This window comes from Erinaceus europaeus, chromosome 2 (genome assembly GCF_950295315.1).
Source record: "Erinaceus europaeus chromosome 2, mEriEur2.1, whole genome shotgun sequence".
Lineage (NCBI taxonomy): Eukaryota > Metazoa > Chordata > Mammalia > Eulipotyphla > Erinaceidae > Erinaceus > Erinaceus europaeus.
This window is the reverse complement of record NC_080163.1, coordinates 29,851,631-29,878,921: the sequence shown is the minus strand read 5'-3', so window position 1 is coordinate 29,878,921 and position 27,291 is coordinate 29,851,631. Positions and strand designations below refer to the sequence as shown.

General features: G+C 42.2%; 2 protein-coding genes across 2 annotated transcripts; both read right to left on the bottom strand.

Annotated features, from left to right (window-relative positions):
* Positions 1–5,759: 5,759 nt before the first annotated feature.
* Positions 5,760–8,594, bottom strand: SPMIP10 (sperm microtubule inner protein 10). The gene is made up of 3 exons (XM_007527787.2): positions 8,486–8,594; positions 7,430–7,538; positions 5,760–5,994 (listed from the first exon to the last, which is right to left on the bottom strand). The coding sequence occupies exons 1-3, from the start codon at positions 8,566–8,568 to the stop codon at positions 5,785–5,787; spliced, it is 402 nt and encodes a 133-aa protein (XP_007527849.1). The 5' UTR covers positions 8,569–8,594; the 3' UTR covers positions 5,760–5,784.
* Positions 8,595–12,113: 3,519 nt separating this feature from the next.
* PHAX (phosphorylated adaptor for RNA export) lies at positions 12,114–26,810 on the bottom strand. The gene is made up of 5 exons (XM_007527778.3): positions 26,660–26,810; positions 20,616–21,229; positions 15,678–15,798; positions 14,611–14,694; positions 12,114–13,306 (listed from the first exon to the last, which is right to left on the bottom strand). Exons 1-5 carry the CDS (start codon positions 26,753–26,755, stop codon positions 13,037–13,039), a joined length of 1,185 nt encoding a protein of 394 aa, XP_007527840.2. The 5' UTR covers positions 26,756–26,810; the 3' UTR covers positions 12,114–13,036.
* Positions 26,811–27,291: the final 481 nt, after the last annotated feature.

Below are 27,291 nucleotides of genomic sequence, written 5' to 3'. Positions count from 1 at the left end.
GACAGAGAGAAGTGGAGAAAGGTGAGGAAGACAGAGAGGGGGAGAGAAAGATAAGACACTTGCAGACCTGCTTCACTGCCTGTGAAGCGACTCCCCTGTAGGTGGGGAGCTGGAGGCTCGAACCAGGATCCTTACACCGGTCCTTAAGCTTTATAACACATGCGCTTAACCCACTGTGCTACTACCCAACTCCCCCACCATTATATAATCTTAAAGCCAAGTAACAAGAACTGGTTTGTAAAAGCATACCAATTAATTGTCCAGCTAAACCAAGCAATATAGGAATTTAGAGCTCTTTCAAAATATCAAAATATGTCTATGTTTTTTAATTAGTGATTTAATTATGATTGATGAGATTATGGAATAAGAAGAGTACACTTCCATACAGTTCCCACTACCAGAGTCCCACATCCCCTACTCACATTAAAATCTTCCCTATTCTTTATCCCTCTGGAAGTATGAACCAAAAATCTTTATGGGGAACAGTAAGTAGAAGTTCTGGTTTCTGTAATTGCTTCTTTGCTGGACATGGGCGTTGACAGGTCTATCCATACCCCCAGTCTTTCCCTAGAGTAAAACAAACGCTCTGGGGAAGTGAGGTTCCACGACACATTGGTAAGGTCATCTGCCTGGGGAAGTCCGTTCAGGACCAGTCTTCCTCAAATGGCAGAGTGTGCTGAGTCAGCCTCTCTTTGGAGAGTGGGGCAATTTCTACCACTGTCGTTCTGCTTTGAGGGCAGCGTCCTGTGGAGGCCCACAAAGGGGCTGTTCCTGATGGAGATGGTGGAGAGAGGGATCTGTTAGAGGTGTAGGCCCATCGTATCTGTGTGGGAATCTCAGGATTCCCTGACTAGGGCCCCGGATGATGGGGTGGCCTGGTAGTGAACAAAAGGGCCATCATTAAAGTGTGCCAGTCTCTTGCTCTTATCCAGCTTTTATAGTCCTTGCTTTATCTGATACAGTTATCCTTAGAGTGATTGAAGGAAGTGAAATAGGAAGTAGGTGAGCAGAGTATCTAGGTCTAAGTAGAAAATATTTGGTTGAGTACTTTATACCTTTTTAGGTCTTTCTACTTGCTTGTTACCAACTGAGTGGCTGCAGACTATTGCCTACTTTTATTTTAAGGTATATGTTTTCCCCAGCTTATGACTACATGTGTGCATGTGCCCTCTCTAATGGGCCTTGGTCTTTATCTAGGTTCTATAAATATTTTTTAAAAATTTTAAATTTGTTTTTAATGAGAAAGATAGGAGGAGAGAGAAAAAACCAGACATCACTCTGGCACATGTGCTGCCAGGGATCAAACTCAGGACCTCATGCTTGAGAGTCCAAAGCGTTATCACTGTGCCACTTCCTGGACCATGGTTCTATACCTATATTAGAAGTGCACCACCTGAAAGGGATTGAGGAGTCCTATGATCGAGGAAAGGTCTCACCAGATTGGAGCTGGAGGGTTGACATCACAGCTCTGGCGTCTCTGGACGTTGTCCAAAGTGAAGCATACCAAGGTGGAAACTAGTTGCCTTGATGTTGTGTTTTGTTTTCGTCAGAGCACTGTTCTCCTTTGGCTTCTGGTTGTGCTGGGGATTGAACCTGAGACCTTTGATCCCTTAGGTGTGAAAGTTATTTGCATAACCATTATGCTATCTCTCTCTGGTCCGAGCCTGCAGACCAGGAACAGTAGTACCTGGAGAGGGCGCTAGGAGAAAAGAAAGAAGACAGTGCAATGGCATCAGGAGGGCCCCAGTTCATTAACTGAGCGCCCAGATTTATTTTCTCACAGTCCTTTTATAACACACAGCAAGAAACTTAATTATGCTGGCTCTGCATAAGGTTTCTAAAACATAATCCAGGTGCATAAGCAAAGAACAGTTTCTCAAAACATGAGCAAGATACAGTTGAGGCAAAAGTTTATGTAGACAATTATCATTGTCCCAGAGAGTCTGCAAAGTCTTTATCATTTTTCAGCTTTTTCCAATCATCCTAAGAGAAAGGTCAGGAGCACACAGAAAGCTTGCTTTGCCAGCCTTCTGCATACAGGCCCAGGGGACTTTGCCTCTCAAGGACCTGCTGCCTCCGCCATCTCTCTAGCCCAAGTTGCTTATTTTCTTCTTCTTCTTCTTCTGTTATTTGTAAAATAGAAATAGAATAAGAGGGGTGAAATTCCACACATTTCCCACCACCAGAGTTCCATATCCCACTACCTCCGTTGGAAGCTTTCCTATTCTTTAAACCTCTGGGAGCATGGACCCAAGGTCACTAGGGGGTGCAGAAGGTGGGAGGTCTGGCTTCTGTAATTGCTTCTTCTATGGACATGGGCATTGACAGATTGATCCATACTCCCAGCCTGTTTCTTTTTCATTTTTTTAAATTTTTTATTTATAAAAAGGGAACATTGACTAAACCATAGGATAAGAGGGGTACAACTTCAAACAATTCCCACCACCAGAACTCTGTATCCCATCCCCTCCCCTGATAGCTTTCCTATTCTTTAACCCTCTCTGGGAGTATGGACCCAAAGTCATTATGGGATGCACAAGGTTGAAAGTCTGGCTTCTGTAATTGCTTCCCTGCTGAACATGGATCTTGGCAGATCATACTCTCAGCCTGTCTTTCTCTTTTCCTAGTGGGGAAGGGCCTGGGGAAGCAGAGCTCCAGGACATATTGGTGGGGTAGTCTGTCCAGGGAAGTCTGATTGGCATCATGCTAGCATCTGGAACCTAGTGGCTGAAAAGAGAGTTAACATACAAAGCCAAACAAATTGTTGACCAATCATGGACCTAAAGGCTGGAATAGTGCAGATGAAGAGTTGGCAGGGGGGGTGTTGGTATGCATGAGACCCCTTCTGTTTCATTTGGTTTAAATCCCCCCTGCTTAACACTATTCTATTTACATAACCACTTCATTCTATTTACATAACCACTGTTAACAAGTTCCACCCTCCCTCCAGGGCATTTGTGGTTCAGTGATAGGATTCTCACCTAATCTGCCCCCTCTTTGTCACACTCTGATTTTCACCAGTCACTTTTCTCTCCACCCTCTCTATGTCACATCCTGTTTCCACCTTACTTGGCAAGTATATATAAAGACAGCATTGTGAGTTTTAAGGTACTGTGCCTTGAGTTTAGCTTAGCTCGTCTTAGATTGTGCTGCGTCCTGCATGAATAAAGAGATACTGCCTACAGCTCAACCATGAGTCCCTGGTCATCTGTTACCCGCCGTTGAAGCTAGCCCGGCGAAAACAACATAGCCCGGAGAAAACAACATAACCTGTCGAAAACAACAGGGGGGGGGTCTCCGTTTTGTAGATAGCTAGTAGGCATATTTTAGTTATACTCCAAAGAGCCTGTGGCTATACTAGTGGGTTTTTTGTTGTTTGTTTGTTTGCTTTGTTTTGTTTTTTTGCTTGAGCCTGAAATCTGATATGCAAGTGGATCCTAATTATTGTCTGGGGAAATGATGTCATGGCTGAAAGAAGGACCAGAAAGCTAGATCAGGGAAGAGAGTAGCTCCCAAATATGGGAAAGGTGTATAAATATTGTTGACTGTAAACCATATCAATTTGATGTGATCTGGGGCCCATATTCAGCTTAGGAGCCTATGTGACCTCTGCATCCCTGTAGATCTGAGCTCACATTCTGTGGTCATAATTAGGAACATTTCAAGCTGCCCCAATATCAGGACCCATCTTCTCCAGGTGGAGCATAGAGTATATTGTCCATCCTCCCTTTGGAGGATGGAACATTCTCTACCATTGTTGATCTAAGTTGAGGGCAATGTACTATGGGGGCCAACAAAGGAGTCTATTGTGTTGTTCCTGATAGAAATGACTGGTAACAATGGAGAGAGGGATTTGTTTGAGATCTAGGCCCATCATGTCTGTTTGGGAATCTCAGGACTCCCCATTAGGGCTCCAGCAGTTGGGGTGGCCCGATAGTGACTAAAGAGTCATTATTCAAGTATGCCAGTCTCTTGCCCTTATTCAACTTTTGCAGTCCTTGCTTTGATGAGGTTAGCTTTGGAGTGATACAACTGTAATAGGAAGTAGGTGAGGTGGGTATCTAAGTCTAAGTAGACACTATTTCATTATGAACTTTATACTAACTACAGACTATTGTGTACTTTTGCTTTCAGGTATATATTTTGCCCTAATTTATGGATACGTGTGAACATATGCTCTATCTTAACGGAATCTGGTCTATATCTAGGTTTTGGGACTTTGTTAGGAAGTGAACCTCCTGGAATGCAATTAGAGAATCCTATGAGAAGAAAGGTCTCACCTGGGTAATGAGGGTGAAGGGTTGACTTTCCATGCCTGACATCTCTGGACACAGTCTGAAGTGAAGCATGCTGAGGTGGTACTCTCTGCGTTGATTAGGTTGGGATCAGCAGATGCAATATTTTGGTATGAATTGAGAGAAGCATGCAGGAAAGTGAGCCCCACCCTGGAGGTTCTAGAACTGGGGAAAATATAGGCTCTATAGAGGAAGTGGGAGGTTCCTGCTGTCTTAGGGTTTAAGAAGACAATAAATAGTTATTGCTATAATCACATTATTGGGCAATTGGGTTAACTTTGAAATATCCCTTTGTTAGGATTTTCTGTATCATACACAACATCACCAAAATTTATGTACTTTAAACATTATTTTTATATAGCTATGTCACCAGTTGCTTCTGTTCTCCCTAGTCTAAGCTTTTAATAGAGTCAACATATCCCAGACTCAGCCTATGTATTAAAAAGACTCAGTCTGTGATTTAAAAAATTTGAGACATTCAGTTATGCATGTACAAACTTGTATTTACTGTTGAATGTAAAACATTAATTCCTCAATAAAGAAATTTTAAAAATTGGACAATTTTCCCCTTAATAGTGATTTATGTGACTACAAATTAATAGGAGTGTACATAAACAGCATTCCCACCACCAAAGACTGTGTCCCATCCCATCTTCATCCCCTCTCACCCCCCGCCCTGAACATCCACCCTCACCCTCAACCCAGGGTTTTTACTTTAGTGCCCTACTCCAATTAAGCCTCTTTTCTTCCAGCACTATGAACAATGTTGCTTGCTGCACTTAAAGTGAAATCTCCAAAATGGCTCAGCTTAGCACCTGTGCCGCCCAGAAATCTGATTTGACTTTACTGTTCAACCCACGTCTGCACCCCATTTTGCTCTGACCGCATGTGAGCACCATCTGAGGCTGCCGAACTTTCTTTCAGCTGTAGATCATGACTTTGGTTGGATCTCTTGTTGTATTTATTTGTTGTTTTGAAGGAGAGGTGATTTGGTCCCAGTTATTCCATGGCCACACCTCCCAGAAGTCCTAGCCCAAGTTGCTTTCGTGTGTGTGTGTGTGTGTGTGTGTGTGTGTTGCTGTTGTTTTAGAGTGTGAGAGACAGAGAAGAAAGAGAGAAATAACACCATAGCAATGCTCCACTGCTCATGAAGCTATCCCTTTGCATGGTGCTCTCATGTGGTTCAGGCTGGGGACTCAAACCCAGATTCTTGCAAATGGTATGTGCCCTACTACATGAGCTATCCTCTGCCACATGCTGTTTCTTCACTAGATGTGAAATTTATTTTAGTGAGGCAGTTTTGCTTGTTCTCCCAGTTTTCCTCAGATGTTGTCATAGCCCATTTTCTTAGTAAAGCTTCTAAACTACATAAATTATGCAACTGACTTTTAGCCCTGAGCACATGGGAACTGTGGGTAAAATACAAGCATACAAAGTACTTAAACATTTACAAGGCACAGAGAAAACATTTCATCACTTTATTCTTTCATCAGACCAATCGTCTCCTGAAACCATGGGCAATCACAGTGCTCTGGTATCTGGAGAGAGGTGAATGCAAAGGTATATCTGCAATTTTCATTTCTGGTGAATCTTTCTTTAAGACAGTTTTTCGATCTTCCCCATGGCAAAGCCTTTCACTGTGATCCAGAAACAGTGAGTCTTCTAACGCACCAGCATAAATCCCACTCTTTTCTGCATTCTGTGAAGGAAAAACAAATCCACCGTATCATACCAAATACTGTTTTCTTGTTAAGATAAAATTGCCCAGTTATTTTTCATACAAAGATTTATTAATGGGAGTGGGGTGAGAGCAGAAAGAGGCACCATTGTGTCCTGGAACCCCCACCTCCCCAGAGCCCTACCTCACTAGGGAAAGATAGAAACAGGCTAGAGTACTGATCAACCTGTCAACACTCATGTCCAGCAGAGAAGCAGTTATAGAAGCCAGAACTCTAACCTTCTGCACCCCATAAATGTTGAGCTGTGCCGTGGAGAAGAGAGAGAGGAGATTCAGAGCAAAGAGGGTACACAAATATTTATTTGCACTGGCACCTCAGAGTTGGGTGAGAGAGATACAGGTTGGGCCACGTGGAGGTAGCAAAAATGGCTGCCTCACGCAGCATCCTTTCCTGCATCTAAACACCGAAGTGAAGGGCCGACAAAAGAGAGAGAGGTGTGGAAGAAGAAGGGTTTTTATGGGAGTAGCTCTCATGAGAATGGGAAGGGGGAGGAGTACCAAAGCACTGCAACTATTGCGGTGAATAGACAATGCCCTGAGGGCACAACATGGAGGAACAGGTGCTCCGAGAATGTCCCAACTCTCATGGGAACTAGCAATACCTGAGGGGACAACATGGCAGATGTGACTGCATCTGCACAATTTCCCAGCACATAAAGATTTTTGGTCCATACTCCCAGAGAGATAAATAGGCAAGCTTCCAATGGAGGGGATAGGATGGGAATAGTTATTTTGCATAACTATTATGCTGTCTTCCCAGGTCCCATTCAGTTTTCCTATTTCTGATGAGCCTAATTGTGCCTTGACATTATGTGAAGGAAAAAGTAGACATAGAGATCTGCCATTTTTCACTGTATTTATTTTAATTTTGTAATTGTGTTATTTGAACAGATGTTACTATTTAGCCTTTGCAAGTTTACAGTGACAGTGCATCAAAATTGTTTTTGTCAAAGAATAGAAAACAGATTGGTAACTAGAGGAGGGTAAAGAGAGAAATGGGGAGATTAAGGTCTAAGACTTCAAACTCTAAGTTATAAGGAAATTAAGTTTTGAGGATCAAATGTATAGCATATTGACTATAGTTAATACTATTGGAAACTTCAAAGTTGCTAAGAGTAGATTTTGAGCACTATTGTCATACAAGTCAAAGAGTTAACTTTGTGAGGAGTGGATGTTAATTAAATCAATGTAGGTAATTACTCCATAGTGTATGAATATCAAGTGAGTAAATTATATATTTTATATAAAATACTTATATATAAAAAACTTGACTTATATTTTGTCAAGTTTTCCTCTATAAAGTTGGAAAATACAAAATATTTCTTGTCTGTATGTCTATTCATAAGCATATTAAATGATATAGGCTTTTTATTATGAAATCTATATAGGAAAATACCTTCAAATTCATGCTCCTGAATTGCATGTTTTCTTTCCAAGGCATGACATAGCGTCTTGGAATCATCCCATGCTTAAGTGAAAATCGTGGCAAATGTGGTTCAGAATTGCTGAATATTAGAAAAGAAAAAACAAACACATGATGTCTTATGAATTAAGTAAAGTTGCTTTTAGAATCATTTGTCTAATGGATTACATAGTCATTTTTAGCACCATTCTAGGAAATAGAAGAAGTTGTGTTGTATCCATAATGTTGACAACACTGCTGCTGTGGGAAAGAAAACTGTGCTGCCTGGGAGTCAGGTGGTAGCGCAGCTGGTTAAACGCAGGTGGCACAAAGCACAAGGGCCAGCATAAGGATCTCGGTTCGATTCCCCGGCTCCTCACCTGCAGGGGAGGTGCTTCACAAGCAGTGAAGCAGGTCTGCAGATGTCTCTCTTTCCCTCCCCTTCTCTGTCTTCCCCTCCTCTCTCCATTTCTCTCTGTTCTATCCAACAACACGACAACATCAATAATAACAACAATAACAACAACAATAAAAAAACAAGGGCAACAAAATAAAATAAATATTTTTTTTTTAAAAAAAAGAGGGCGGAGGGTAGATAGCATAATGGTTATGCAAACACACTCTCATGCCTAAGGCTTCTTTTCACTTGATATTAAGAGAACAGCACCATGACTTAACTCAGGCCTCCCAAAACCTTAGAGAAATATCTCTCTCTCTCTCCTTCTCCCTCTCCCTCTCCCTCTCTCTCCCTCTCCCTCTCCCTCTCTCTCTCACACACACACACACATACACACACATAAACACACACACACACACACACACACACACACAGAGAGAGACTAATTTAGTTGCTGAATTTAGTATAAGCTCTAAGTTTAGGTCAAGCTTAATTTCTTTGCATATGTTTCCCACTGGAACAGAAATCCTTCAGTATCATACCAAGGATGTACATATCTATTGTTCTCAACCAACTGTGCCACCACCCAGCCCCTATATATATATATGGCTTCCAGATCGCAGAAACCAAACCCAGAGCCCATAAGTCCTCACTTATTAGATGTCTCTATATTCTCATCAGCATAGTTGTCTATAAGTTTGGGTGAGACAGCGTGAGTGTCTTTTCCTGCAGCCATCACTGCCAGAATGACAGAATTCTCATCCAGAACCTCGCTATCTATTTATGACACTGCTGAAGCAGGTGTAACAATGCTCTGCTTACTTCACAGTAAACCGTAGCAACTAACTAAGATGGCAGAACTTAGAACTATCTTAAATATTTTTTAAATGTTTTATTTTTATTTTAATGAGGGGAGGGAGATGATAGGCCAGAGCACTGCTCAGCTCTGTCTTATGGTAGTGCTGGGGATTGAATCTGTGACCCCTGGATCCTCAGGCATGAAAGTTTGGTGTACAAGCCAGTTCACTCTCTCCCTAGTCCTTTTCCCAGTATTTTTAATGCCGTAGGTAAAGCTTCTTGCCATGAACATGTTTGCAGACATATTATAGATTTGACATAGACATTTAATTCACAAGTTATCATGGTATTGTTTCCTCTTAACTGATATTTTATATTTATTTATTTACTTATTTTTCTCATAGAACTGAGAGAAATTGAGAGGGAAGGGGAAATAACAAAGGAGAGAGACAGACAGACACCTGTAGCACTACTTCACCACACCTGAAGCTTCTACCCCCCCGCAGGTAGAGACTTGAATCTGGGTCCTTGTGCAAGTTAATACAGGAATTTAACTAGGTGCACCACCACCTGGCCCCAACTGATATTTTAAAAGAATATGTCAATTATTACATATAACATTACATACATGTAAGAGAAATCGTTTCAAATGAGACAGGAAAAGAGAGAAACCAGAGCACCACTCTGGTACATACAGTGCCAGGAGTTGAACCTGGAAGCTGAAGCATGCATGTCTATCACTTAACCAGTTGAGCTATGTTGTTAAAATTCGGTGGCTCCAGCTGGCCGGGCTAGCTTCACGGGCGGGTAACAGAGACTCGAAGACACACGGCTGGTCAGGGAAGCTGTATTTCTTTATTCAGGAACAACGATTCATAAACTAACCCAAACTAATCACCAAACAGAACTCAGCTGCCTCCTTCCCCCGCAGCGGCTCCAAAAACTCTCCAACTCTGGAACTCTGGAACTCTCTCGGGGTCCCTTGGGGCGGGGACAAGCGGGCCCGCGAAAACTAGCAGGACTGAACCAATTTTCTTGGCAGGGGGAGAGCATAGAACTACCCAATGTAAAGCATACAACAGAGCTACCTTCTCTGCAGTTAATTTTTTTTTCTTCCCTTTTTCTTCACTATAGCACTTCCCATGTGGTTCTGGGACTGATACCTGGGTGGCACATAGCAAAACACATGCTCTACCCAGTGAACTATCTCTCCAGTCCTTAGCTGATTTCCTTCCTTTCTTCATCTGCATTTCCTTCTTTCTCTCCTTTTTTAAAAAAATATTTATTTTCCATTTTTGTTGCCCTTGTTTTTGTAGTCATTATTATTATTGATGTCGTCGTTAGATAGGACAGGGAGAGATGGAGGAGGAAAGACAGAGAGGGGGAGAGAAAGACAGACACCTGTAGACCTGCTTCACCACTTGTGAATCGACCCCCCTGCAGGTGGGGAGCTGGGGCCTCGAACTGGGATCCTTACGCTGGTCCTTGCACTTTGCGCCACCTGCGCTTAACCCGCTGTGCTACCGCCCGACTCCCTTATTTTGTTTTTTGTAATCAGGCTCCATACCTAGATGAATCCACATCTAATGGCCCTTTCCTTCCTTTCTTCCTTCCTCTCTTTTAAAGATTTATTTAGAGGGCGGGGCGGGGCGGGGAAAAAAAAAAGATTTATTTATGAGAGAGAGGGAAACATCTTGACAAATGCAATGCCACAGATGGAACTCAAGATCACCTGTTTGGATGTCCAATGCTTTTGGTCCAACTGCACCTCCCAGATCACCATGTTTTTGTTTGTTTTGCTTTGTTTTAGGGGAGGGTAAAGTTAATGAATTGCAGCACTGGTGTTGACACACTGGTACAATTTCTCAGCTCCCCATGATAGATGTCTGCAAAACACTCTCACCCCCAATTTGTCCCTTTACACCATTGCCAGGGCCTCAAAGCCCCTCAGCCTCTATCTTCCTCTCTCTCTCCTTCCCCAGAGTCCCCTGCTTTGGTGCAATACATCAAATTCAGTCCACAGTTTACTGTTTTCTCTTTTTGTCCTTGTTTCATAAGTTCCAACCAGGAGTGAGATATCCAGTATTCAATCTTCTCATTTTGGTTTATCTTATTTAGAAATGGACCTATTCTATGCCTGGCATTTCTCTCCTAGGGATATATCCAAAGGAAGTAAATACACCCATCCAGAGAGACCTATGTACACCGATATTCACAGCAGCACAATTCCCCGCAGCCCCCATGAATAGTATGAAATACAGAGGGAGAGAGGGAAAGAGGACAGAGAGGAGACACCACAGTACTATTCCACCACCACCACCAGTGAAGCTTCCCTGAGCCAGGTGCTCCCATGTGATGGCCAGGGACTCAAGCCTGGGTCCTCAAGCCTGGTGGAGTGTACACCCTTACCAAGTGAACTGTCTCCCAACCCCAATTTGGATATTCTTAGATTTAGATAGCCAGGTCAATTTAGAAAAGAATAATTTTACTAGATAAAAAATTGAAGTGATGGCTTCCATGTTACATTAGGATACAACGTAGTAAAAAATTTGTGTCATTTCTAATTTTTAATAACTCTTGATGAAAATAAACCAATAAAGTGGGGAGAAACACTTCAGTTAATGAAGACAAAGTAGCCTCAGCTATTAAAGCCCTTCAAAATTCTAAACTGATTAGAAAAATGAGCAGTACTTAGTACGAATGTGCCTTTAAATTTCTGAATGTTTTTTCCACTATGTACTAATCCTTTAAGTCACAAATATTCCCAGGGATAATATTCAGTTAGCTACCTGGTATATATTTTCCTTTGTTAGAGCAACTTCATGAATTATTTTTCATGCAATGTCAGATGATGAATTTATAGTAGTCTCACATGTATATTACTGAGTGCTTCACCCTCCATCTTTTTTTTTTTTTTTTTGAGAGAAACCACAGCACAGCTCTAGCCTCAAAGTGGCTGTTCAGGTGTTGCCTATGATACATACATGTGGTACCTGGGCTTGTCATGCACAAGTCTTGTGCTCTACTATGGGAGCTACCCCCTGCCAGGAGCCATTTCTCTGCTTGATAGAAGATAAGCTTTGAAACAATAGAAGCCCTCGAGACAAGTTTCCAATTTCCCCCTGGGCAGACCATTTCCCCTCAGGTAGACCATTTATCAGAAATCAAGTGACACAACACATAGTTGTGGTAACAAACATGGTTTCGGCCATTGTATGTTGCAAGGAACATTCCACTTTGAAGATTGCTCCCCCCCCTCCTCTTCCAGCTCTTCCCCCCTTCTCCAAAGCCTTATAATGCCTGTGAACACAATAAAATTTTGCAGCTTGGTCAGAATCCTGTCTTGCTGTCGCTCTTTCGCGTCTCTTGTCCCTGTCATTCCAGGTCCTGAGGTTCCTAGCCCCTGTTCACTGCCCCGCTGGCCGGGGCAACCCCCTGACTCTAGAGTATTTAGAATCAGAAAATAATGTCACTTGAAACTCATTATGGACTGCCAACAATCAAGTTTTATTGTTGAATAGGAAATAGTCAATAACCATATTCCTCTTCTTTTCACACTTAAATGCTTAGATTCAGCTTCAATGACCACGTTTGAGGAATTCAAGTACACTGATGCAAAGAGTAATTATACTGTTCTTTTAAGTTTATATTTGCTTAATCTAATTTTTTAAACTATAGTCAACTCTTGGAACATCTACAGTATCTTTATTTCCTTCAACAATGAATTTTTTAAAAAACTCCGTGCAGATTATGACATTTTTAATACCTATCTTCCTTAATGTAAGGTAAAACAGTCATAAGCAGGCCCTCATTGGGGAATTCCTAATGCTCATGGCAATTACACAGGTAGAGATCACACTCGGCTATTTAGTATATGACCAAGTAAAATAAGAAGTCAAAAATAAAGTTAAGGATCAGCATCTCTTTGATATTTACTTTTAGACATATTTACTGTTAGCTATCTGTATAAACCTATTTAAATCTCTATCCTTAAAATTACTTCTTAAAACACACACACCAAAAAAAAAAAAACCTAATTGTGAATGCATGTGTAAGAGCCAGAAATTTTATGTCTCAGTTCAATCTTCCATGGAATGTTTTGAACCAGTCATAATTCACTGAAGATAAATGGCGAAAAGACTTGAATAGATTGTTAGACAGAAAGAGATTACCAACTAGTAATAATCAGTACATGCAATGAATTCAGAGATTAAATCCTCTGCTTATATATTTTTAAGTATGTCAGACATGAGAAATTGTAAATGTTTCTATCAATTTCTATTTCAAATAACAAAAGTTCTTTCTCTTCAGATTTTCGTGTTTACCAGTGCATAGTAAAACAAAACAATCTCAGTAGAAATGGCTTATCGCAATGCTATTTTAGAAAGGTTTATTCTCAAAATGTACTAAAAAATGTCCAAATCATGAGAATGATCAACTTCAATGGCTTCTTCCACATCCAATTTTGTCTCTCCATGTCCTTCCTGGGATTCATCAAGAGATGCTAGAGCCTCATTTGTGTCACTTGCAAAAGTTTCTCGTGATGTATCATCATCTTCTTGAAAATTTAGACTTTTAATAGCTTGTTTCATCTTTTTCCCCAAGATTTGTGTTCTTCTCTTCCTAGCAGCTTTTTTATTTTCATATTCTTTTTGATTTTCAATGTAGAAAATGTCCTACAATAAAGGGACAACTTTAGGAAATAAGAACTACCACTTCTGAAAGTTAGTTACAGACAAATCCTTTACATTCACTATCTCTATTTCTCACCAGGAAAGAGGCAATTACTGTTGGACTCACAATCAGATAGAACCCAAGATATTAAGTCCTTACAGCAACAGGAGTGATTCAAATGCAACCTAGTGGCGTTGGGAGATACTGCTCACTGGAAAAACTGCCATAAAAGTGAAGAAGTCAAAAAAAAAAAAAAGTGAAGAAGTCAGCCTGGGAAGACAGTGGAGTAGTACTGCATGGGACGTGCATGCAAGAGGAACCAGAAGCAGTCCGTGGGAATGGCACATGCCAAGACTGAGCTGTGGTCTGGTCATAACAAATAAAAGTAAATGAAGAAAAAAATTTTGAGGCTGGAAATGTTGCTCAGTGGTACAGCACATACTTTACAAAGATGAGGCCCTGAGTTGAATCCAAAGAGGGACATTTTAGAACATATTCCCATACATACCTAACTACAAAGCACCAAAATAAATGAAACAAAACCTGACAGAAAAAAGGAAAATAGAAAATTGACTAACAGCTGATGACTATAGTAATTTTTTAATATAGCTGTTTAATAAATAAAAAATGGGGGATCAGGCGGTAGCACAGCAGGTTAGGTGCACATGGCAAGAAGCACAAGGACCGGCTTAAGGATCCTGGTTCGAGCCCCCAGCTCCCCACCTGCAGGGGCGTCGTTTCACAAGTGGTGAAGCAGGTCTGTAGGTGTCTATTTTTCTCTCTCCCTCTCTGTCTCCCCTCCTCTCTCCATTTCTCTCTGTCCTATCCAACAACAACATCAGTGGCAACAATACAATGCAACAAGGGCAACAAAATGGGAAAAAATGGCCTCCACAAGCATAGTGCAGGCACTGAGCCCCAACAACAACCCTGGAGGCAAATAAATACAGAAATAATGAGAGAGACAAAGACAAAGAGAGACACACCAGAGTACTACTTGGCTCTGGCTTATGGTGATGCTGGGGACCAAACTTGGGATCTCAAAACCTCAGGCATGAAAGTTTTTTTGCAAAATTATGCTGTCTCTCCTGCCCTGATGACTTTAATATTTCACTTTCAATAATAGAACACACACTCACAAATAAGTAAAATTTAAAGTTCTTGTTTATGTGAAGTGAGAAAGAGACAAAATTAGTTTATTTATGATAGAACAGGGGAGAGATTAGTAGACAATGAAGCTAGAGGCTGAAAGTCAAATCACAACATCTTAAAAATTAAATATACTATTACTATTAATTTTTTTTACCTTAATTTGTTCCTCACTAATACTTGGAGTGTTCTTTAGGAGATTCAGAAAAACTCCACCTGGTGTTCTTCTTCGACTACCATTCTACAAAAAGGAACAGAATAATTTAACATATAGACTCTTCCTTTTAATGGCCAAATGTGATGATCAGCTCTACCCTAACGACTCCAATTTAATCACAATCTTTCTTATCTATATCTCCATTTTACCTCTTTTCCCATAACACCTGTCACTTTGATATACTTGAAGACATTATAGTCATTCTTTATAGACTGTGTCCCTCCAACCCTTCATTATAAGACAAAATTCCCACGTCTAGATCAGAACCTTGCATGTAGCCACAAATAACTGTATAGGGAAAGAATTAGTCAAAAGAAAATGAGTATGGAACTGCACGTTCTTAACATTCAGTAGATTTGCATTAGCTCACTGGAATGTAATTTTATTACTATGGTATTAAAATACTTAGATTTATAGCTTTGCTCAACCAAGAGGTTGTAATTTATTTTTTGGTAATTATCAATTATAAAAAAATGACTATACTATATTTTTAAATCCAGTTTTCTGTGTATATGTTAAAAGAAAATTTATTAGGAAGGGGCTGGGTGGTGGCGCACCTGGTTGAGTGCACGTTACAATGTGCAAGGACCTAGGTTCAAAACTCTGGTTCCCACCTACAGGGGGAAAGCTTTGTGAGTGGTGAAGCAGTATTGCAGGTGTCTCTGTCTCTTTCCGTCTTTATTATCACCTTCCCTCTTGATTTCTGGCTGTCTCTCTCCAATAAAGAAATATAATTAAAAGCTTTTTTAAAAGAAAAGAATTTCTTAGGAAAAAGATTAAGGGGGCATTTATTAGGAGACAATATATCCCCTTGGAGGGGAGGGGATTTTTCTGAGGAGAGGAGAAAGGGACAAATTCCATTTTCACTGTTGAAAATTTTTAATAATCTAACACCCAACTATAATAACTTTTGGTAAATAAGAGATGCAATAATCAGAGACAAGACCGTTTTGTGAAAAGTAACATGAAAAAACACAAGACAGAAGCACTGAAACAGCTAGTTTTACCATTACGAACAGGCCTCCATTTTGTTCAACCTCCGCAGTTTCCATCAGAAGTTCAATTGCCTTTTTGTTCCCAATGATCCTCACTACTCGGGCTATCAGATCTTTCTTTGGTTCCTGCAACCTGATAAGGAACAAGTAAAGTAATATTAGCCTCTTTATTAGTAGTATACAGTTGAAGAAATCTACCCAAGTCTTCAGTTTAATCTCTAGCTAGAATCAAGATCCTATTCTAATAACATTTGTTTTAATAAATCTTCACGGGAATTACAAAAAAAAAAAAAAAGAATCTTCACTATTTGCCCCTGGAAGCACTAATATAGAAACGTTTCTATCTGAGGTCATCCAAAGAGAGAGTATCCTCAAGGTTCCATCTGAAGCCTCGTTACTGTTTTCTTCACTTTGCCTAAATGGCAGATTTCAAAACAAATGTGTTTTTTGCAGCAAAAAGAATGCAACTTTAAACTAAGTAAGGCAAGGAAAAAAAAAATCAGTCTACTCTTGTAAAACAAACTATAATTTGATTATCATGCTCAAAAGTTACCTCTCCTAACTCCAGAGTTGTACAGGAGCTTTAAAGTGAGTAAAATCCCTGTTTGGGGAAACTGCTCAGGTAGAGCGCAGGACTTGCATGCCTGATCCTCCTGGTTCGACTTCTGATACTACAAACACAGGAGGGGTAGTCAAGCCTTTCTCTTTCTCTCTCTTTCATATAAAATTAATAAGCACATAAAATGAATTATATCTTCCCCTGCATTAGGACAAAGGATATTGCTAATATTTGCTTACAGGTTATTATGGACTAAGAACAACAAAAAGAATTTATTATTAACCAGAGCACTGCTCTGGCTTACAGTGCTGCTGGAGATTAAATCTGGGACCTTGGAGCCTCAAGCAGGAAAATCTTTTGCATAACAACCATGCTATCTCCCCAGCCCACCCAGCCCAGCCCAGCCCCAAGAATTTTAGATGCATCACCTCAGTTTTTCCTCTCAATAGCTTTATGAAGTTAGGTGCTGCCCTGGTTTCTAGTGCTACTAAGGTTTGAACCTGGAACCTTGCATGCCCCAGGCATGAAGATTTTTCTGTATAACCACTATGCTATCTAACCAGTCTATTTCTAAAGACTACTTCAACAGGAGGCAATAAATTACTGTGGAAAGAACACAAGTCTAAGGACAAAGGAAACAGGGTTTACGCTTGACACCTAAATTATCAGTCTTGGACAAACCATTTAAATACTGGACCTCAGTTTCCTTAGTAAAAGGAAAACTTCCAGGTCTAAAATCTCTAAATTCCTTTCTAGTGCCCCAATTCCAAACTCTTTCAGCATTTCAAACATCCAGAACTAGTGTAATGACATAGGTATATCTAGAAAGTAAGCACTTGCTTCCTTACCAAGTATAATACCCTTAATCATGTCTATGTTCTAAATTGTTTATTATTGACTTTAGAGCTAATGACAAAGTTAAAAGAATAGTCAGGGAGGTGGCACAGTGGATCAGCATTGGATTCTGAATGATGAGGTCCAGAGTTCAATTCCTGGCAGCACTTGTACCAGAGTGATATCCAATTCTCTTTTCTCCTATCTTTCTCATGAATAAATTATTTTAAAAAATGTGGGGCGGGCTAGATAGCATAATGATTATGCAAATTGTCATGCCTGAGGCTCGGATGTCCCGGGTTCAATACCCCGTACCACCATAAGCCAGAGCTGTGCAGTGCTCTGGTTAAAAAAAAAAAAAAAAAAAAAAAATCTCAGGCAGAAGTTGAAACACAAGATCAGAAGAAAAAAAGTAGAACCTGAAGTGGAATTGGCATATTGCACCAAAGTAAAAGACTCTGGGGTGAGGAGAATACAGGTCCAAGAAGGATGACAGAGGACCTAGTGGGGGTTGTATTGTTATATGGGAACTGGGGAATGTTATGCATGTACAAACTATTGTATTTACTGTTGAATGTAAAACATTAATTCCCCAATAAAGAAATAAAAAATAATAATAAATAAATAAATGAAAAGGGAGTCGGGCGGTAGTGCAGCAGGTTAAGTGCACATGGTGCAAAGCGCAAGGACCGGCATGAGGATCCTGGTTCGAGCCCCCAGCTCCCCACCTGCAGGGGAGTAGCTTCGCAGGCGGTGAAGCAGGTCTGCAGGTGTCTTTCTCTCCCCCGTCTGTCTTCCCTTCCTCTCTCTATTTTTCTATCCTATCCAACAATGACTACAACAATAAAATAATAAGGGCAACAAAAGGGAATAAATATAAAAAATAATTTAAAAATTTTTTTAAAAAGTTAAAACAAAATCTATATTTTTTAAATATATAAACTAAATTTACCACACATCATGCAAGATTTACTACCACATAAAATTACCTTGGAGAACTTAAAACAGATGCGTAATGTTCTGCATGTGAAGTTCATAACAGCAATATTCATAATAGCTAATACTGAATAACCAGTAATATTGATTCCTGCTATAACACAAAGTGCAAAAGCATTACACAAAGGGGAAGAAACCAGGCAGAAGTGACCACATATTGTACAACTCCAATAAAGTAAATGTTCTGAAAATGCAAGGTAGATTAGCAGCTATCTGGTGCTGGGAGTGGGGAGGGATTAACTTCACATAAGCATGTGAGTATAAAGTATCTCTTTTCTTTTCTAAGATGTATTTATTATTTACTTGAGTGAGAATGAGAGGAGTGAGAGAAAGACCAGACCACCGTGCAGGTCTGGCATAAGGCAGAATAGGAAACTGAATTTGTGCCTTTTGAAACCTCAGACATGCAGGTTGAATTATCTCCCTGAACCTGACATAAAGGACCTTATTTTAAAAAGGGGGGGGGGCAGGTGGTGGCACACCTGGTTAAGTGCACACACTACAATGTACAAAGCCTTGGGTTCAAGGCCCTGGTCCCCACCTGCAGGGGGAAAGCTTCACAGGTGGTAAAGTAGAGCTGCAGGTGTGTCTCTGTCTCCCTCCCCTCTCAATTTCTGTCTGTCTCTATCCAATAATAAATAAATAAAATCTAAAAAAAAAACCATCGTATTGGTGGGATAGAAATGTTTTTAAAGTTGTTTATAGTGATGGCTGTAAACTGACACTTAAAGACTATCATGCCTGAGGCTCTGAGCTCCCAAATTCAATCCCTGTACTTCTTATACCAGAAATGAGCAGTAATCTGATGAAAGAAAAAAAAAAAGTTTTAGACCTTAAATGTGTTTAAAAGAAGCAGTCTGATCTAAAGATACATAGTGCTTAAAGGACCAGCATGGGAGTCGGGCAGTAAGCACAGCGGGTTAAGTGTATGTGTACATGGCGCAAACCAAGGATAGGCATAACAATCCCGGTTGGAGCCCCGGCTCCCCACCCACAAGCGGTGAAGCAGTTCTGCAGGTGTGTCTATCTTTCTCTTCCCCTTTCTGTCTTCCCCATCTCTCTCCATTTCTCTCTGTCCTATCTAATAATGACATCAACAACAATAATAATAACTACAACAATAAAAAAAAAACATGGGCAACAAAAGGGGAAATAAATATAAACAAAATTTTAAAAAAATATATTTTTTTTAAAAAAAGGGCCAGCATAAGGATCCCAGTTCAAGCCCCCTCTCCCCAGCTCCCAACATGCAGGGGAGTCACTTCACAAGCGGTGAAACAGGTCTGCAGGTGTCTATCTTTCTCTCTTCCTCTCTGTCTTCCCCTCCTCTCTCTCTGTCCTATCCAACAACGACGACAATACTAATAACTACAATAATAAAACAAGAAGGGCAACAAAAGGGAATAAATATATTTAAAAAAAAAGATATAGGGAGTTGTGCTGTAGCGCAGCGGGTTAAAACGCAGGTGGCGCAAAGCACAAGGACCGGCCTAAAGGTCCTGGTTCGAGCCCCCAGATCCCCACCTGCAGGGGAGTCGCTTCACAGGTGGTGAAGTAGGTCTGCAGGTGTCTTTCTCTCCCTGTCTTCCCCTCCTCTCTCCATTTCTCTCTGTCCTATCCAACAACGATGACATCAACAACAATAATCATAACTACAACAATAAAACAAGGGCAACAAAAGGGAATAAATATTTTTAAAAATTTTTAAAAAGATATATAGTGCTTAATGAAAAGAACCAGTTTTTTTTTTTTTTTTTTTAACCATAAAGCACTGTCCAACTCGGGTTTATTGAATAAGGGGCCTCTGGTGCCTCAGGCATGAGAAGTCTGCTGCACAGCCAATGTTGCTGATAATCTTCATGAACTGCAAAATGATTTCTAACATGCTTATCCAAATGCAAGTAACCCCAAATATGTTTATATAACCAAGCCCAGATCTTCCGACTTGCAAAATTCTGCCCTAAGTAGAGAAGCCCCAACAATAACAAATTAATAATAATAATAATAATAAAAATAAGAGTTCACTTTTTTAATTAAAAAGGAAAAAAAAAAACTCAAAGGGTCAGCAAAAAGAACACTGGCTTTACCAGATCCACAACCCAGGTTTGAATGGAATAAACTACATGGAAATACCACCTTACTGGAGGAAGTTTTGGCATGTGGTCTCTTACTCAGAATAAGCTGGCCTGGGTCATGAAGCCTCAGTAATGACAAACTTTAGAAACAAAATAAAAATAAACCACAACAAAACACCACCAAACAAACAACAAAAAACCCAAAAAGAGAACATCCTTGTTAATGCTAGCATCTGCTTATTTTATAGCCGCCAAGTGGCACACACGTGTGACTTGACTGCTCTTGGGCTGATTTTTTTCTCCTAGCACCACAGCTTTTCCGGGTGCCACAGCCCTCTCAAAGGTGGTGGGTGGGCTCACACCTGGAGCATAAACATGGCAAGTCACGCACCCCGGTGAGAGAGCTCTCTCTCTCAGCTCTGTTTTACTTGTGAACAGAAGGTCATTCTGCCAGTGCTCATTTGTAGGGCAAATCGAAATATTCACCTGAAAGCAATTTCATCAGCCACTTTCTCTTGAGAGTCGTCCTCTGAGATCTCACAGCGGCCTTTATAGTCCATTGCTATTCTGTTCCCTAGTCTCTCTCTGATGGGTCTTTTCCGTTTGAGATGAACTTGCCCATTTTCCTCTTCCTTTGATTCCATGTTCTTGCCACTATGCATGTAGTCGTCTAGTTCCTTGTCTAATTCTTTAGTATTTTCTTGGGATTCCCTCTTGAGTTTCTTGGCAAGCAAATAATTGTAGGTCTCAGACTGCCTGCTTTTGTCAATACTTCCCTCCATCCCCAGGATGCCCAGTTCAGTGGCCACTGCATCTTGATTCTGTTCCTGCAGCACAGCACCCCATATGTTGTTGATTTTCTTTCCTCCGGCAACAGGCGGTTTCTGGATGTCTTGGCCAAAGTGTAAAGGCTCCGATCTGGGAGGAAGGTTAAAACACTTCTGTTTCTTACGCTTCCAAAGAGTGCTGTCATCATCTGAATCAGAAAAACTCTCTTCACTTGAGTCGACACTCTTAATAGTCCGATAATGTGACGCTGGTGCATACGCTGCGGCGTTACTCTGGAAGGACCTCACGGCGCTGTCCCCGCCTAGTACCTTCTGCAAGTGGAAGAAATGGAATCAGTTCCATAAGGCACATGAAGTCTACCCCCTGTAGCCCTCACCTCCCCCTCAAAAGAAAGAAAACTATTTAGAGACCCAGCAATATCATTTTGAAGCAGAACTGATTTTCTTTCTTCCCCAGACCACTGCTCAGCTCGGGCTTATGGTGGTGCTGGGGATTGAACTTGGGACCTTCGGTGCCTGAGGCACGAAAGGCTCTTTGCACAACTATTGGTGTAGTCGCATGAGCCTGCGGAATCGATTTTCAAAGGCAGTTGTGAACCAATCCACGGCATTTGTGGTGGAAGCCAGGCTTGAACCCAGGTTATGCACCTGGTAAAGCAGCACACTCTCCAAGGGAGCTGGCTGTTTTGCCAGCCCAAAGCAATAAATTCTTTTTTTTCTATAACCAGTGCAGTATTTAATTCTCAGGTTTCCCTAAAAGTCAACTGAATTCTTAATTTGACTCAGATTTTCAGTCTTTCCAGTTATTGGCAGAATGCTGGAAAATGAAATACACAGTAACTGTTACTAGCAGTTAAAAACATAATTTGCTGGGGGGTCGTGTGGTAGCACACTGGGTTAAGCACACACAGTGCAAAGTGCAAGGACTGGTGCAAGGATCCCGGGTCTAGCCCCCGGGGCCCCACCTGCAGGTGGGTCGCTTCACAAATGGTGAAGCAGGTCTTCAGGTGTCTATTTTTCTCTCCCTCTCTCTGTCTTTCCCTCTTCTCTCAATTTCTCTTTGCCTTAACAGCAGCAGAAGCAACAACAGCAGCAACAACAATGGAAAAAAGATGGCCGCCAGGAGCAGTGAATTCATAGTGCAGGCACCAAACCCCAGCAATAACCTTGGAGGCAAAAAACAAAAACAAACAAACAAAAACATAATTTGCTTTCCAAAGACTATTGTGTTGCATTTGAAAAAAGGCTCCTTTACATAGTCCTGTGATTATATTCCTATGATTCTATTCCTGTGGGTAAGAATCCCTGAAATTAGTTAGAATTCTCAACATTAAATTAAGTGAGGGGCCAGAGGGTGGTTCACCTGGTTGAGCACGTATATTACAATGGAAAAGAGCCTGGGTTCAAGCCCCCAGTCCCCACCTGCAGGGAGAGAGCTTTGTGAGTGGTCAAGCAGTGTTGCAGGTGTCTCTATTCTTCTCTATCACCCCTTCCCTCTTAATTTGTGGCTATCTCTATCCAATAAATAGAGATGATAAAAACTTTAAAAAAGAAATTATTGTCGCATATCGCACCAAAGTAAAAGACTCTGGGGTGGGTGGGTGGGGAGAATACAGGTCCATGAAGGATGATAAATGACATAGTGGGGGTTGTATTGTTAAATGGGAAACTGGGGAATGTTATGCCTGTATAAACTATTGTATTTGCTGTTGAATGTAAAACATTAATTCCCCAGTAAAGAAATAAGTTTAAAAAAAAAAAGAAATTATTGTCATGAGTCTACCTATATAAAACAACCAAAAAAGACTGCAAAACTAAAGATCTTCATGATAGTTTGAAAGAGACATGAAAAACAGAATCATGTGTGTGTGTGTGTGTGTGTGTGTTGTGTAGGTACTGCCAAGTGGGCATACATATATCTACTTTTTTGTTTTTAATTTGGTAAACTGATTAAAAATATATATATATATTAAGCATATATATACATACATATATGTATATATATATAAATATATATAGGGTTGGAGGCAGACACTGAAGCACTGCTCAGTTCTAGCTTTTAATGATGGAGGGTAGAGAGGTTTGTGCCTGTGACCTCTAGGGTCTTGGGCATACAAATCCTGTACTCTGGGAGCTGGGTGGTAGCACAGCAAGTTAAGCACAGGTAGCGCCAAGTGCAAGGACTGGTGTAAGGATCCCAGTTTGGGCCCCTGGCTCCCCACCTGCAGGGGAGTCGCTTCACAAGTGGTGAAGAAGGTCTGCAGGTGTCTGTCTTTCTCTCCCCTTCCTCTGTCTTCCCCTCCTCTCTCCATTTCTCTCTGTCCTATTCGGCAACAACATCAGTAGCAACAGCAGCAATAACTACAACAATAAGAAAACAACAAGGGCAACAAAAGGGAATAAGTAAACATAAAAAAACCCCAAACAAACAAAACACCTGTACTCTGGCTGAACTATGGCCCTGCCTTTGCTTTTTGTACTAAATACTAACCTAGGTATTTGTCAAGTTCCTCTTGGGGTGATTCAAATCATTAAGACTGTTCCTATTTTCTGCTGGAGAAGTTGTAGAGACAAAGGAACCCTCCTGCACTGCTGGTGGGACTGTCAATTGGTCCAAGCCCTGGGGAGAGCAGTCTGGAGAACTCTCAGAAGGCTAGCAGTGGACCTTCCCTATGACCCTGCAATTTCTCTCCTGGGGATATATCCTAAGGAACTGAACCAACCATCCAAAAAGATGTGTGTACACATAAGTTCATAGCACCACAATTTGTAATAGCCAAAACCTAGAAGCAACCCAGGTATCCAACAACAGATGAGTGGCTGAGCAAGTTGTGGCATATATACACAATGGAATACTACTCAGCTATTAAAAATGGTGAATTCACCTTCTTCACCCCATCTTGGATGGAGCTTGAAGAAATCATGTTAAGTGAAATCAGCCAGAAAGAGAATGATGAGTATGGGATGATCTCACTCATAAACAGAAGTTGAAAAATAAGGGGGCTGGGCGGTAACGCACCTGTTTAAGCACACACAGTATCAAGCGCTAAGGACCCACTCAAGGATCTGGGTTTGAGCCCCTGGATTCCCACCTGCGGGGGGTAGAGGGGTGATGCTGCATGAGCAGTGAAGCAGGTTTGCAAGAGACTCTATCTCTCTTTCTCCACCTCCCCTCTCAATTTCTATTTGTCCTATCCAATAAAATGGAAAAATTGGCTGCCAGAAGCAGTGGATTCATTAAGTGCCTGAATCGAGCACCCAGTGATAACCCTGGAGGCGAAAACAAACAAACAAACAAAACCCCTAAGAACAGAAGGGAAAACACAAAGCAGAACTTGGACTGGATTTGTTGTATTGCACCAAAGTTAAGGACTCTGGGGAGGGGGGGAGGGCTCAAGTCCTGGGACATGACGGTGGAGGAGGACCTGGGGGGAGGTGGTTAGTGTTATGTGGAAAGCTGAGAAATGTTACACATGTGCCAACTACTCTATTTACTGTCAGCTGTAAACCATTAATCCCCCCCTCCATAAAGGAGGGGAGAAAAAAGGTTCCTATTTTCAAATAATAAACACAGTGAACCTGTCAGGCATCACAATGTGCCCAACACAATGAGCCTGAACCCTGCGGCCACCCCCTCCCAGGGCACTAACCTCTCTCCCAGGGCACCAGGTAGGTGGCTGCCCCTGCCTGAGATGCCTGGGAACTGGCCTCCGGTCAGAGCAGCAGCGCCAGGATTCAAACGCAGGCAGTGTGGCCCCCAAACCCTTTCAACCCATTTTTTTTTTTTTTTAAAGAACTTGAATATCTAGGTAGTAGACTACAAAGTCCCAACCAGTTCAAAAAACCTGTTTCAACACTAAGTAGCCTGCCTACTTTCCTTCACCCGTCAAATCACAAAACACTGTGCATGTATGTATTCGCCGATCATGGGCAAAGGGGTGGAAATATCCCCAAAGCACCCCCATGCCCCTATGTTTCTCCTCCTTCCCTTCCTTCTTCCTTTCTTTCCTCTTTCTTCCTTCCTCCCGCTTTCCCTCCATTTCTTCCTTTTCTTTCCGTCCTTCCTGTCTTTTTTTTTTTTTTAAGAGACAGAACTACAAAAGGAGAGACAAAGGTACATCCTTCCAACCTTCCTTCGATAGAGGCAGAGAAATTGAGAAGGAAAGGGGTGACAGAAGAAAGAGAGACACCTGCAGCACAGTTTTACCACTTGTGAAGCTTCCCCAGCTGCAGGTGGGGACTGTGGGCTTGAACCCCAGTCCCTGCACGTTGTGACCTCTGTGCTATTGCTCGGCCAGTCCCTTGTTGAACAGGATTGAATTCTTATTTTTTAAACTTTTAAAAAAATATTTGTTTATTCTCTTTTGTTGCCCTTGTTGTTTTATTGTTGTAGTTATTATTGTTGTCATCGTTGTTGGATAGGACGGAGACAAATCAAGAGAGGAGGGGAAGAGAGAGGAGGAGAGAAAGACACCTGCAGACCTGCTTCACAGCTCGAAGCGGGATCCTTGCGCTTTGCACCACGTGCGCTTAACCAGCTGTGCTCCCGCCTGACTCCCTGAATTCTCTTTCTTATAAAACCCACTTTGGATCCCTCCTCCTTTATTGAGGGATTAATGTTTTACAGTCGACAATCAAATCGCTTAATGCCAACCCCCTCTCCCCATGACAGTCTGGGTGAAACTCCAATGTAGAAAACGGGGCGTGTATGTGTGTGTGTGTGTGTGTGTGCTGGTGTGTTTGTGGTGGGGATGTGTGAACATCTAGTGTGTGCTGGTGTGTGTGTGGTGGGGGGTGTGAATATCTAGTGTGTGTCGGTGTGTGTGGGGTGGGGGGTGTGAATATCTAGTGTGTGTGTGAACATCTAGTGTGTGTCGGTGTGTGTGGGGTGGGGGGTGTGAATATCTAGTGTGTGTCGGTGTGTGGGGTGGGGGCTGTGAACATCTAGTGTGTGTCGGTGTGTGTGTGGTGGGGGGTGTGAACATCTAGTGTGTGTCGGTGTGTGTGGGGTGGGGGGTGTAAACATCTAGTGTGTGTCGGTGTGTGTTGGTGGGGGGTGTGAATATCTAGTGTGTGTCGGTGTGTGTGGGGTGGGGGGTGTGAACAGCTAGTGTGTGTCGGTGTGTGTGGGGTGGGGGATGTGAACACAAAGCCCCGAGCCCGGCTGTCACGTGACGGAGCTGCACTGAATGGACTTCGGTGGAAGATGGGCCCCGAGAAAGCGCTCAACTCCATTCCTGTCGGTGCAGAACCAAAAGGAGCGCGACCCCGGCCGGTTTCAGGTCTCTCATTATTCTGGCAGATGATGCATATGCGGAAAAAGCAATAGCAGGGCGCGGGCGCGGATGCGGGTGCAAACTTGGAAAAGCAAGGAAGGGGCGGGTCGGGGGAAGGGGGCAGATAGCATAACGTTTATGCAAAGAGACTCTGGTGCCTGAGGCTCCGAAGTCCCAGGTTCAATCCCCCTGCACCACCATAAACCAGAGCTGAGCAGTGCTCAGAAAAAGAAAAAAAAAAAAAGAAAAGAAAAGAAAAGAAAAGAAAAGAGAAAACCAAGAGGCGCTCATGGAAAGCGGAGAAAAGAAAGCGCCGCCCGCACGCCCGCAGCCGCCCGTCGGCCCAGCGCAGCCCGGGCTGGGCGCGTGAGGTTGAGGTCCTCCGAGCCGCTTCTCACCCTCGCCACCGCCCTGAACCCAACACGCCCGGCCCCGTCACCCGCCACCGCCACCGCCTCACACTCACCGGCTCCGGCAGGGGCCGGTCGCTGGGGGCGACCGTCATGTCAGAATCCGAGTCGGAGAGCTGCCCCTCTTCCATGTCGCCGGGATCCAGCGCCATCTTTCCCGCGTCGCGGCGGGTCGGGAGAGCACTTCCGGCGGCGCGGCGCCAAGTCCGGCCCGCGGTCTTGTCGCTCTGGCGCCCCCTGGAGGGACTGCGCCGCCATTGCGGCCACTGCAGGGCGGGGCTCGCAGGTTGGTTGGGCTAAGAGGGATAGATGTGCATCTAAATGAGGCCTCTGACTCTTCAATGCTACCGTGCGTTTTCTTCCAGACTTTTTGTTTGTTTGTTTGTTTGTTTGTTTGTTTAATACCAGAGCACTGATCAGCTCTGGTTTATGGTGGTGCTGGGGATTGAACCTGGGACTTCGGAGCCTCAGGTACGAAAGTCTCTGCACAACCATTATGCTATCTAACCCCCCTTCCCCCAGCCCTCTTCCAATTTTTTTTTTTCCTGCATGGACATCATCAGCCTTTTGGGATGCCTCCTTTGACCGCACAACCCTCACCTGGATTCTTGGAGTTGGCCCCCTGTTTCTAGTCTTACTTTTGAGATTATTTTGTAATTGGAAGCTATAGTAGTACTTTGGTGACTTA

Bases quoted from the DNA above. Each gene is read 5' to 3' on its own strand.
- SPMIP10 (XM_007527787.2), bottom strand. From the start codon at position 8,568: ATGGCTGCAGGAAAAGACACTCACGCTGTCTCACCCAAACTTATAGAC. The intron at 7,539-8,485 runs GTGAGGACTTAT...TCTAATATTCAG, and splicing joins AATATAGAGACATCTAATAA to CAATTCTGAACCACATTTGC. The intron at 5,995-7,429 runs GTATTTTCCTAT...TTTCCTTCACAG, and splicing joins TCAGGAGCATGAATTTGAAG to AATGCAGAAAAGAGTGGGAT.
- PHAX (XM_007527778.3), bottom strand. From the start codon at position 26,755: ATGGCGCTGGATCCCGGCGACATGGAAGAGGGGCAGCTCTCCGACTCG. The intron at 21,230-26,659 runs GTGAGTGTGAGG...TTCCACTTGCAG, and splicing joins ACCGGCCCCTGCCGGAGCCG to AAGGTACTAGGCGGGGACAG. The intron at 13,307-14,610 runs GTAAAAAAAATT...CCTTTATTGTAG, and splicing joins TTAGTGAGGAACAAATTAAG to GACATTTTCTACATTGAAAA.